This window comes from Eulemur rufifrons, chromosome 6 (assembly GCF_041146395.1).
Source record: "Eulemur rufifrons isolate Redbay chromosome 6, OSU_ERuf_1, whole genome shotgun sequence".
Classification (NCBI taxonomy): Eukaryota; Metazoa; Chordata; class Mammalia; order Primates; family Lemuridae; genus Eulemur; species Eulemur rufifrons.
This window is the reverse complement of record NC_090988.1, coordinates 101,816,213-101,828,926: the sequence shown is the minus strand read 5'-3', so window position 1 is coordinate 101,828,926 and position 12,714 is coordinate 101,816,213. Positions and strand designations below refer to the sequence as shown.

Sequence of the window (12,714 nt, the reverse complement as noted above, 5' to 3'; positions counted from 1 at the left end):
CAATGTTTTTTTAAGGGGCAAATACTAATCTCCTTTGTGGACTCAGTAAAATAAGTTGGGTAGATGAACGTCAGTATGAAGACACTTGAGCTACAAACCTCTCTACCTATAGCTTCATTTGTCACATTTGTCAAAAGTGTTGATCAAAAGCTGTTAGCATAGGTTACCTCTGGGTTTTGGGAACCTGCTTTTCTGTTTGAGGGAGATTGGAAAGTGTACTAGGAGATATGAGTAAAGGTGCATGTTTTCAGTACTGGTAAGTCTCCAGGTTCTTAACCTGATATATAAATCCAGTCATTTACCTCCTTTTGGTTATCAAGAAGTTAACTCATGTATTCATTCATTGATTTGTTAACTTAGTCAACAAATATCTGAGTGTCTGCCATGTGCCAGGCACCGTTCTAACACTGGGGATATAGTGGGGAATAAGAAGGTCCCTGCCTTTGTAGAACAAGTATAGGATTCCAAGTGATGGTAAGTATTTGGAAAAATAGCTTGGAGTCATGGGACAGAGTTTCAAGGTAGGGTCGGAGCAGGGGATGTCTTTAGTTGGTGTGGCCAGTGAAGGACCTGAAAAAAGCATATTCCAGTCTGAATGAGCTTGGGACCAGAAGGCCAGTGTGTCTGGAGCATAGTTGCAGGTTGGGGGAGGTGGTTAAACAGATTGGGAGACTCTAATATGCAAGAACCAGATTGGATAGGGCCTTAAAGTCCTGGGAAAGGAATTTGAATTTTTAATTTCAATTGCCATTTAAAAAAAAAAAATTTAAAGCTATAGAACTGCTTTATTAGCTATTATCCATCTTCTTTCTAAATTAATCCTGAATACTATTCTCACCATCCTTGCTTCTTAATATTACAATTGCCTTGTGTTTTAAAAAGCAGGGAGATGATTTAATGTGGTTCATTCAGTTGGATGAGCTCGCAAAGTGAGATGACTAACTTGAGCTAGTTGGCCTTCAGAAGACAAATCGAGTAATTAGGTTTTGGGGGGCATGGGGAGAGGTGGTCAGTAATCTTGTTGTCTGTACACTTGGTTTGAATTCATAAGGTTTATATTCCCAGTCTCTCCTTCAGACCTGGAGAGATTGTTAGTTTCATAACGAGTTGACCTCATATGCTTTGGTGTTTTGGAAGAAAATTCTATCCTCAGGGCTGTTGGGACACAAAAAATTAGGAATATCAAATTTGAAAGATTCTTATACCATGTGTTTCCTTACACAGATTGAGTTGTGACTACCTCCTAATGCTGGCCCCCTCAAAATGGCACATGCAGCTGACTCTAACATGGAGTTGGTATTCTTCATCACTGAACCTGTGGCCTTTAACTTAGCCTCAGACGTGCATCACAATCCACAATGAAAAGGACGAAAATTAGTGATCACATTTGTAAATGTTCTATTTTGTCTTTTTAGGTCCTTTTTCCACCCTAAAAAATTTCTTGACCAATTTTCTACCATTGGATTCCTGAATCACCTGGGGTTTTAAAACTCACTCCTCTTCCCAGAACTCTGACTTCACCTTTTTCTTTACAACCTCTCCCCCCTTTTGGGGGGGCTGCTTTGGAGGACAGTATGTTGTGCTTGTGTTATCTCCACTCCTAATGATCCCTTTCCACATAATTCACTGCTTTTAGTTTGTTTTGCTCATGTTTTAAGTTCTTCCATCCAGCACCCCCCCCCCCCCGCCCCCGCTTTTAACTCCCTCTACAAAAGCTGCTTTGCAAAGGGTCTTAAGTTGCTTGCTCAATGATATGGGATTATGTGAAGCAGCCAAAGGATGAGAAAGAAATGATATGGGAGTTGGATCCTCTGGAGAATGTTATTTTGATTGTATTTCGTTTACAGCTGATTGTCACTAGGCTCTTCCTTCTAAGGTCCGGTTCCGAGGGGGTTAAATCCTGCTGTGGTTGGCGCCCAATAAAACAAACAAACAAAACACAACTTTGCTGCTCCAGTTTTTTCTCAAGGTGGGGTGGGGGTGTCTTCAGTCTCCATGGTCACAAAGAAGTTTCTTCCTCTTGGACCCTGGGGGGCTGATTCCTGGAGGAAACTTGTCCTCAGCGCCTCCAGGGTAAGTACAGCCTCCTGCTGGACCTACTTGTGGGTCATTATACCCCAATCGAAGCTGGGCTCCTTGACTTTTCAGGGTTCCTTACACCACTTAGGAAAGTAGTTTGAATTTGGGGGGATGCTCCGGGACTCCCAAGGCCACAGTGTGGACTACTGGCCAAAGGAGGTTGGTTTCCTGAGGGAGGGGCTCCGCTATTTTTCCTATCTGACGTCTGTGTCTGCATGAGATACTGTCCACAGTATCCTGGCTGCGAGGGGGCTGGTGTTTGGAAGTTTAGAGGGAGAAATTTGGAGTGGAAGGTAAAATGGAGCGCGGAATGCCGTCAGGGCCTGCACGTGGAATTGGCGAAATGTAGAAGCGTAACAAAGTTTGCGCCCTGAAGCGAGAGGACGCCACGCCAGGGCCGTAGCTCGCTCCGCCTAATGGCGGGCCGCACCCGAGGGGGAAGCCCACGTTTGTAGTTCCTCCCTCACGCCGGCCTCTTGCCCAATCAGTGATTTCGGCTTCGTAAAGTTGGTTCCCATTGGCTTGCGAATAAAAGCTCTGGGGTTACTGACGTTTCCACCTCTTCCCGGACTCTCGGGTAATTGGCGTTCGTGGCAACCAGTCAGGAAGAGGATCTGCGGGAACGCCTGCCTCTTACTTTATTGAACGGCCAATCCGGTGGTAGGCTCACCTCCCCCTCTACCCAGAGTCACTGCTGCGGCCGTCGCCATTTTAGCGTTTTGTCAGAAGCGTCCGCGCCGCGAGAAGGAGGCTCTACTGATTTCCGTGCGGGTGAGACTCTGAGACCTTCTACTGTCTGTCTTTTGCTCTGTTAAACCTTATCCTACTTCCTTGAGCATCGGGGGTGTCCCAGTGGGGTCGTGGCCTCCGCATCCGTCACTGAGAGCCGATCTCGGTCCTCGGCATTGCGCGGTAAGCCTGAAGCAGCCCTTCCCCCACCACCTCCCCCTGAGAATACCTTGCTGTTCCCCCACTCTGCCCTATACTCGACTCGGCTGTACCCGTAAGCGTCGAGATTTCCACCGAGATAACCGCGCTTCTCTTATACTTAGAAGTTACAACGCTGTTTCGAGAATTTCTCGGGCTGCGAGACATTGTCTGGTTAATGAATCTGAAGCCCTCTTCTGTGGCCACCCATTTCTCCATTCTTCAGGAGCTCTTAGGATGATATCTCGAGAGAGGCGTTCTCCACTCTAGTAATGCTGTACTGTTGGCGCCTCATTATCTGGTCCGAGTCTTGCGTTCACTACTTAACAAAGGAAACCCTAAAACATAGCTATTACAAGGCCCACTTTTCCGGAAATGGTGGCTGCTTTGGTTACTATGAGAGGAAGGGCCAATTCATGATTTCAGGCAGTCAGTCAGCAAGCCCAGTAGTTAGACTTTTGTTTTCTGATTGTCCTTATAGTGGATGGAAAAGTGCAGTAACCCCAGCTCTTCATTTATGCCCTCACTTTCATTCCCGATTCTTACTAAAAACCCTTTGTCTACTAAGAACCTATTACAGACATCTTCTCATTCTTACAGGTTTTATGGTGGGTGCTATAGCAGACCTCCTTATTTCACTCCCACTTCCCTTCAATTGCTGTGTGGAGGTGTGCATGCAGGCGCATGAGAGAGAGAAGACTGTGTGGAAATAATACACTAAAGTGTGAGAAGTTTTGTTTTTTAGAAATCTGGTTTTTTCTCTCCTAGGCTCTTGTCAGGATGGTGAAGCTGTTCATTGGAAACCTGCCTCGGGAGGCCACAGAACAGGAGATCCGCTCACTCTTCGAGCAGTATGGGAAGGTGCTGGAATGTGACATCATTAAGAACTACGGCTTTGTGCACATAGAAGACAAAACTGCAGCTGAGGATGCCATACGCAACCTGCACCACTACAAGCTTCATGGAGTGAACATCAACGTGGAAGCCAGCAAGAATAAGAGCAAAACCTCAACAAAGTTGCATGTGGGCAACATCAGTCCCACCTGCACCAACAAGGAGCTTCGGGCCAAGTTTGAGGAGTATGGTCCAGTCATCGAATGTGACATCGTGAAAGATTATGCCTTCGTACACATGGAGCGGGCAGAGGATGCAGTGGAGGCCATCAGGGGCCTTGATAACACAGAGTTTCAAGGTGAACCACCCTTTTTGGGTAGAGTGCCAAACAAAAGGCTATGTGCAGAAAATGGTTAAGTATAAAGGGAGAGGTTTGGTAGAGATACAGCTGTTCGCTGGCTAGTGGTGCAGGATTAAGTATGAGTGATGATGGACTTCATAAAATGGAGAATGCGTGGGATTTACAGGCTTTACCTTAGGGAAATCAAGTCTGGAGAAAACGCACTTGACTCTCATTTGGAGCCTCTAAAGCTTTTGTGCCCTTCAATGCAGAAATTCTTTCCTCTGAAGACTGAGTTATCATGTCTTTAAAAACAGTTTAAGGAACATGTTTAGGAGCACAATCCCTCTTAAGCTCCACCACCTTAACCCAACTCCTTAAAGGGTTATAGTTCTTGTTGCTTCTGTATTATGCCTGTGCCAAGGGGTTGCATTTTGAGGATGAGGCCACTCTAGAATCAGAAGGCTGATTTTAGAACTTTCTAGGGAGGAGGCATTAGGATTTGGGGGGGATTAATGGCATATCTTTTCATTGGTTGGGGGGGGCATTAATGATATATCTTTATTGGTTTGGGACTGGACTTTAACATTCTTGAAATGAGCCTTAGGTTTGTTTTTATCTTGGAGCCTTGACCAGATGAATTGTTTTTGTGCTTGGAGGGCAGCATAGGTGATGATGTGGATTGTCACTTCATCTGGAAGCATCCAAATCTTAAAATGCTTCAGAATCCGAAACTTTTTTAGTGCCTACATGATGCTCGAAGGAAATGCCTGTTGGAGCATTTCAGATTTTGAATTTTCAGATTTGGGATGCTCACGCAGTAAGTATGATGCAGATACTGTGAAATCCGAAACACTTCTGGTCCCAAGCATTTTGAATAAGGGATACTCAACCTGTATTACCTTTTCTTGGTTTAAGATCTAAATTCTCGTGGCAAGAGTGACAGTTTGGGGGTGGTAACCCTGGTGGGTTGACATCTGAAGTCTGAACTCTCCCAACCCCCATTGGGTCCCCAGTGTCAAAAAGAGCCTTTTCTCTTTGGTTGTAATTAACTTCCAAATTATTGGGTATTCCCATGATTCCTTGCTGTATTTCAGACCTGTCTATGTTATGACCATACTAACATGAACAAGGTGGTGGCCGATTCTTTTCTGAATGCTCCCCTTGTAAAGAGTCATCATTGCTGTGTTTGGTGTCCATTTCCCTTAAATTGGGCTTGCTAAGCTGGAGGTCTGATTGTCATTCCCCCACTTAATGGATGCCCTGTTTCATGGGCATTGCTGTGCATTATTAAAAGTGTCACAGGTCTCTTAGGTATAGTTTGCTTTCCTTTTTTAATTGGCAAGTTGAGAATTATTTTGTCAACAACTTAATTGGGAGGAAAGGCTGCTCTTGTGGAGGGTTTGTGGTGTGATACCTAATTTTTGGAAGTTCTTCACGCTTTAACCCAGTCATTGAAGAGGTTGTGTTTGCTTGTGACAGTTACATGCTTAAGGGGAGGACAATGTGGTCTTGATTCAGGATAAATTATCCTCATAACTGGGCATCTGAACTCTAGGTGCTCTGATGTCTAGTTATTTTTGCTTTGTCTTCCTTAATATTAGCATTTTTTGTTAATACTTTTCTAGTAGACTTCTATGTGTATTTTGAGTAGCAATATTTATTAGGGTGGTCTTATTTTCCTTTCATTTTCTCAGTGTTAGGTATATTCTCTTTATTGTTTGTCCACTTAAAATCCATTTTAGACATTTTAAAAGATTTAGCTTCTTTTTCTAGCATTAGAATCGACAAATCCTTCAATTGGGGGTATTTATTAATGACCTAATGATTTCTTGGATGTGCTTGTTTTCTCTGGTTTTGTTAGGTGCCAAAGTGGCCCCCTGGGCAAATGCCAGAGACTGGCTGTCACGTTAGGACACTTAAGTACTTAATTTTGCATATCAGTTTTTTTAAATAACCTAAACTTATCAGATGTAATGTTTAAACCAGGACTTCTTTGGTGTTTTGGACCTTCCACTCCCTTTTCCTTGTGTTTTCTAGTCTTCCAGAACCTAAGCCTAACTTTAATTTTGCAGGTAAAATTGTGGATTTGCCACTTTCTCTAATGTTAGAGGACCCATCTGTTGACTCTGCCTTTGTTCTCAAGATTCACTTCTTTTTGACATCTGTGTGCGTGGGTGCATCGCAGCCAGATGCATTGGACAGTTTTTGCTGGATTTGGATCCCTCCTGAATTTTGCTTACCAGTAAACTGGTACATCATTTTAGGTGTAAACTGCTTCTGTGAGGAGATTTAAAAGTTAGTTTTAACTTTTCCAAAAACGTTTCTGCTTTTGTTAGGTTTTCAGAAGTAAGGTTTTTCATTTCTAGGACACAAATTGTAATTTGAAGGAAAAATAGTATTAGCATCTCTGATCCCTAGTTTGAGGAGAAGTCCTTTAGTCCTGCCAAACTGAGCAGTTTGGTCCACTGACTAATATTACTGGTTATTCTCCACTTACCCACCTCTTCCACCAGTTTTTATAGTCTATAGATGCAGGCATTTTGAGAACAGCCTGCCCTGTTTTCCTTTGACCCTACTGGGTGGGAGGGATGTCACTAAAATTAGCTGTGAGGTTGTAAAGAATCCTTGTTAAAGTGATTATCAGAGTCAGCAATTTCATCTGGGCATGGTGGCATGTACCTGTAGTCCCAGCTACTCTGGAGGCTGAGGCTGGAGGATGGCTTAAAGCCCAGGGGGAGTTCAAGGCTGCAGTGAGCTATGATCACACCACCGCACTCCAGCCTGACCAACGGAGCATGACTCTATCTCTTTAAAAAAAAAAAAAAACAAACAAAAAATCCTCCAGCAATTTTAAGGACCTAGTTAAGGGGGAAGACTGTCCTTCAACTTATATTGTGTCCCCAAACCTCCCCAGTTCATGAGTGTTTTTTCCAAAGATCTACCTTGAAACTTGCCTACTATGCCCAGCCATGGATCAGGTCTAGATTACTTTTTAATGTTGATAACTAACTTCAGAGTCTTTTATTCCATTCTCTTTGGGGGTTTTTGAGGGGTGGTGGTGGAAAAATGCCTTTACATTCTCCTGCTTAATGAAATCAGTCTTGGTAGTGAAGGTTGGAGATAGATGTCAGAGACTTTTGGAGCACTCTTACTTATTTTGGTTTCTTTTGACATTGGGCCGCTGGAACAGATTTTTACCCATAGTTACTTGGCAAAGGATGCTTATTTTTGAGCAAGAGTAGTTTCTTTCTTAAGTATTTTAAGTTAGTGTTACAGCTGAAACATTTCTTCATCTAATTCTGTGGTCCCCAACTCCTGGGCCTCGGACCAGTAGCACCGGCCCCATCCGTGGAAAAATTGTCTTCCATGAATGGTGGGGGGTGGGGATGGGGCGAGCATATTTACAGCTGCTCCCCATTACTCGTATCACTGCCTGAACTCTGCACCTCCCCCCCCCCGCCCCCAATCTGTGGAAAACTGTCTTGCATGAAACCTGTCCCTGGTACCAAAAAGGTTGGGGACCACTGATCTGATTGATCTTTGCCTGAACCAGATCATTATACTGAATCATTATGTTGGGTCCATTTTGTTGGGTCCATGAGTCCTGCATTAGAATTGTCTAGGTAAAGCCATTGCTATGACCAGTGTCTGGGGTAGGGGCTGGGGCTATGACTAAGAGTGATAGCAACCCTTCTTGCGTCTGTTTCTTCAAGGCAAACGAATGCACGTGCAGTTGTCCACCAGCCGGCTTAGGACTGCGCCCGGGATGGGAGACCAGAGCGGCTGCTATCGGTGCGGGAAAGAGGGGCACTGGTCCAAAGAGTGTCCGATAGATCGTTCAGGCCGCGTGGCAGACTTGACCGAGCAATATAATGAGCAATATGGAGCAGTGCGTACGCCTTACACCATGAGCTATGGGGATTCATTGTATTACAACAACGCGTACGGAGCGCTCGATGCCTACTACAAGCGCTGCCGTGCTGCCCGGTCCTATGAGGCAGTGGCGGCTGCAGCTGCCTCCGTGTATAATTATGCAGAGCAGACCCTGTCCCAGCTGCCACAAGTCCAGAACACAGCCATGGCCAGTCACCTCACCTCCACCTCTCTTGATCCCTACGATAGACACCTGTTGCCGACCTCAGGAGCTGCTGCTGCCACAGCTGCCGCTGCCGCAGCAGCCGCTGCTGCAGTTACTGCAGCTTCCACTTCATATTACGGGCGGGATCGGAGCCCCCTGCGTCGCGCTACAGCCCCAGTCCCCACTGTTGGAGAGGGCTACGGTTACGGGCATGAGAGTGAGTTGTCCCAAGCTTCAGCAGCCGCGCGGAATTCCCTGTACGACATGGCCCGGTATGAGCGGGAGCAGTACGCGGATCGGGCGCGGTACTCAGCCTTTTAAAGCTTGAGGTGAGAGCGGTGGGGTGTCTCCTGTTGTGGTTTTGCCATCCCTCCTGGAGCCTAAAGGGCTCCAACTAGGCTGCCTTGCTTGCTTGCTTTTGCAAGGTTAGGGTGAATTTACTAGCATGGTTCAGAGGCTTAGGGAGAAGTCCTAACTGGTTAACTTTGAAATATGTAAATGTCCTTGACCCTCATGGCTATTTTTTCAGGGCTCCTGGTAGTGGGAGTCAATCTGATTCTATTTGTGCCTGGAAAAACAAACAATGGTGTGCTGATGAATCTTGAGTCACACCTATGTGTTATAATTGAACCATACCTGGGACCCAGACATTCAGACTCAGGTGTGCTGTTTCTCAGCGTTTCCTTTGTTGAGTTTCCTAGTTGTGTGACATTACTAAGGTCTTCAAGTTTCATGTTCTGCTTTGTGTTATGTGAAAGGTCTGATATGACCTGTAATGATAAAGTATGGAACTGTAGTTAACTGGTCATCACTGCTCAGGTCCCAGTTACTAAGAAGATTACCAAGATGGCATCATCTTAATCTTGAAGCGTATTTCTGACATTACTGAACAGTTCAGCCCCTTTGAGTTTTGTAGAACTTATTTGATGGTAAGTTGGGACAAAGAAGTACAAAGCATTTCGTTTATAAAGTTCAACATGGAAGTCTGGGCATAGTCTCTAACATCCAACTTCTCTGCCCAGCTCAGATTCATTCCCTGAATATAGTGCCCACTCTTATTGCTGTATCTTTGAATCTGTCCTGCAACAAACCTGTTACTTTGTTCAGTTTTTTTTTTTTTAATAACTGTTTGCACGGTGCTAGTTTTTATATCTTCCACTTCCGCAAGGTATATGGTAATATAAGTATGCACGCACACCTGTTAATTTTACTCTTTTGGTAATGTTAAAATCCAGGATTGGGAGCTTTGCCATAAGCAGATCACTCCCTTCATCTTCTCACTAGCTGTTATGGGCATTTAATACTCTCGAGCCACCAGCTCTACCTACCTTGAGTCCTCTGGCTTTTTCCTCTGTTGTACATTTTGAGCCTCATGATCCATTTGGCTCTACTTGAATATATTCTCTTCTAATACTTGCCAGCTTTGGGCTCTAGGTGTTTGAGATTATTGTTGTACTTTAAGGGTAATTCTCAACACCCTTAGTTTTGAGTAGCCCCTAGTGTGTCCCAGACATTGCCATTGATCCTTAATTGTAGTAACAGTGTGAGTGAGTGATGTTGTCATCTTTCAAGTTAGAGCAGGTTACGTGACTTGCCCAGGGTCATTGGATAGGAAATTCACTGATTGGGCTACAAAAGAAAATTCAATGACTTGATGTGTAGCTTACACATGTCCTCCAGTACCGTCTCTCAAAAGCTAGTTTCTTCCCTAGGCAGAATTGGATGTCCTCAGGTCTTAGAACTTGTTCAATTGATGCTACTTTTGTCCGAGACCTTGAATGGTTTTTAACTTGAACCTTGGCAGTAACTCCCAGATTGAAACATACTGTTGTCCTTTTACCCCAGAGAGCTAATTGGAACCTTTCCCTTTTTCCTGTCCTCCAGTGACAGTTCGTGACATGTGACCTTCTCTGAGGAATGCTAATGTTAACATCAAAAGCAATGGACTCTCTTTGCCTACTCTCATGAAACAAGATTTGCTATTAATTTAGAGAAAGGCCTTAGTTTGAGATTGTTCATGAAACAAGATTTGCTGTTAATTTAGTGAAGGGCCTTAGTCTGAGATTGTTTAGCTTTCCCAGTTATTCTCTGGCCTTCAAGCTCTTTTCACTTCTAGATTATTACTGGGAAAGGGTACAAGTAAACTTAAAAGGTGTGTCAAGTTATCAGACTTTGTAAAGATGTTCTTTGAAGTTTTAAGTGGGAAAGCCCTTTTGAGCTTTGCTATAAAGCCCCTGTATTGTGCTCTCTTTCAGGTGGGATGTGTGTGGGCTGAAATTCCGAGCTGCGGTTGTGCATGAGAATACACCCTTCGTGGTACCCCATCTCCGGGACGTTCTCGGCTCTGTGCATTCAGTCCCTCAGGAACCATGGACCTTAATTTACCTTGCTGAGTTCAGACCTTCTCTTCCTTTCCTTTCCTTTCCTGCCCACTTTCCTGTTCTGCCTATCCTTCAATACTTCTGTAGCCTCCCATTCATGTTCTGTTCTCCCAGCAGGCCTCATTGTGTGCAGAAACTGTGGTGGGGGCTGAGCTACCTCCTCCCTGCTTCCTGCCTCCAGTGGGTGTTGGATTTGGGGATGACCTTGGTGAGAGTCTCACTGCTTCTGGGTCTCTTTTTGGCCCAAAGGCTAGACCTATAGAGTTGGATCACTTTTTTCTTTCCAGTGAAATAAATGGTTTTTCAACTTAGGGTATGTGTGCTTTGAGAGAGTTCTTGCTTGGGCTTGTTTTGGGGCTCTTCATTTGTACCTTCAAGAGAAGGGGAGGGTGTAAAGTTTAAGATATTCACCTTTGGGTGAACATCACTGAAGTTATTTTATTTGTTGTAGATAGGACTTACAGGTACCAAAGGAAAAAGATTATACGGAAGAACCCAGGCAGGCAGCCTTATTCCAATGAAGACTTCTCCCACTGGTCCATCTTTGTTATAAAACCAATTACACTAGTAGTTTAGAGATGCAGGTATTCCCTGCTAGAGAAACAATCAGAACCTACATCGATGACCACCATTCTAGTCACCCAGTCAACATACCGAACTTGACTGACTTCCAGGGAAGAGGTCTAGGGAAAAGGAGGCGTTTGGGGGAAGAGAAGGTCAGCTTTCATTCTCCATGCCACTTGGAAAAATGAAGGTGTGGCTCCAACAGAGTATTTTGCTAACTCTAAGCCAGTAACACAGTGTAGGCTCTTTCACCATCTTATTTGTCTGGCTCTGCCAAAATCCAAAGAATACCTGAATGGCCTCATTAGCACCTCATTACTTACACCCGCCACCTTTAGATGGTAGGCATACAGAAAGGACCCAGCAGTGAGCTTTAGTTTTATTGAACAGTCAGGCTGGTGCTGACTATCCCATGTTTCTAACATTGTTTGCCTTCCATGTGTTTTTATTGTCTGTGCCTTGCTCCAGTTTCATCATACATAGGACTGTGTCTAGTCAGAGCGTTTGTCAGAATCATTCATTCAGGAAATACTGAGCACCTTCTGTGTTAATAGTCATGCTTTCAGGAAAGGTGGGTTGTAACAGGAGATAAAGGAATTCATCTTGGGTGATTTCCCAGGTATTTCTACTAACTGCTTCTACCTGATGGATTCGTTTGGCCAAGCTTGGAACTGCTCTGTATTGATTATTGAATATTTTTTGTACACCAGGCCTGTGGTAGGTGTTTTATGTGTTCTCATTTAATCCTGCCAGCAAACATTTTTCTGTCAACTTTTTCCTTCCCTGGCTGGGTGGGTTCTCTGCCACTGCCACTTCTCTTGGAGGGTGATACCTGCTTTGGTCCCTTTTGTTCTACAGCAGCAGTCCCCAACCTTTTTGGGACCAGAGACCAGTTTCGTGGAAGAGAATTTTCCACGGACTGGGGGCTTGGGGATGGTTTCAGGATGATTCAAGCGCATTACAGTCAAACCTCTCTGCTAATGATAATCTTGTATTTGCAGCCACTCCCCAGTGCTAGCATCACTGCCTTAGCGCCACCTCAGATCATCAGGCAGTAGAGTCTCCTAAGGTGTGCTCAACCTGGGCCCTCACATGTGCACTTCACAGTGGGCTTCGTGCTCCTATGAGAATCTAATGCCGCTGCTGATCTAACAGGAGGTGGAGCTAACGCAGTAATGCCAGGATGGGGAGCAGCTGTAAATACAGATGAAGCTTTACTTGCTCACCTGCCACTCGCCTCCCGAGTTTCTAACGGGCCATGGGGGGGCTGGTACCGGTCCACAGGTGGGGTTGGGGACCAGAGCTGTAAAGGACAGACACATTGCTGATCCCCACTCTGTCAGTATACTCCTTGGTCTGGTGGGTAAGGTTGGCAAGTTTCAAAAGTTGGAGACTAACAGTATTCATTGAACAAATATTTTATTGAGCGATACTCTAAGGTGGTATTCTAGGTGCTGGGGATATAGTTCTTGAACTTACATGCTGGGGGGTGGTGCAGGACAATGCAT

General features: G+C 44.7%; 1 protein-coding gene across 3 annotated transcripts; it reads left to right on the top strand.

Moving 5' to 3' along the window:
• Positions 1-1,998: 1,998 nt before the first annotated feature.
• LOC138385415 (RNA-binding protein 4) lies at positions 1,999-10,953 on the top strand. Of its 3 annotated transcripts, XM_069471787.1 has the most exons (5): positions 1,999-2,850; positions 3,775-4,198; positions 7,897-7,975; positions 8,306-8,590; positions 10,517-10,953. In XM_069471787.1, the coding sequence occupies exons 2-4, from the start codon at positions 3,787-3,789 to the stop codon at positions 8,580-8,582; spliced, it is 768 nt and encodes a 255-aa protein (XP_069327888.1). In that variant the 5' UTR covers positions 1,999-2,850; positions 3,775-3,786; the 3' UTR covers positions 8,583-8,590; positions 10,517-10,953. The 3 variants fall into 3 exon arrangements, with proteins under 3 accessions (XP_069327888.1, XP_069327887.1, XP_069327889.1); XM_069471786.1 differs by having other exon boundaries at positions 7,897-8,590; XM_069471788.1 differs by lacking the exons at positions 7,897-7,975; positions 8,306-8,590 and having other exon boundaries at positions 2,002-2,850.
• Positions 10,954-12,714: the final 1,761 nt, after the last annotated feature.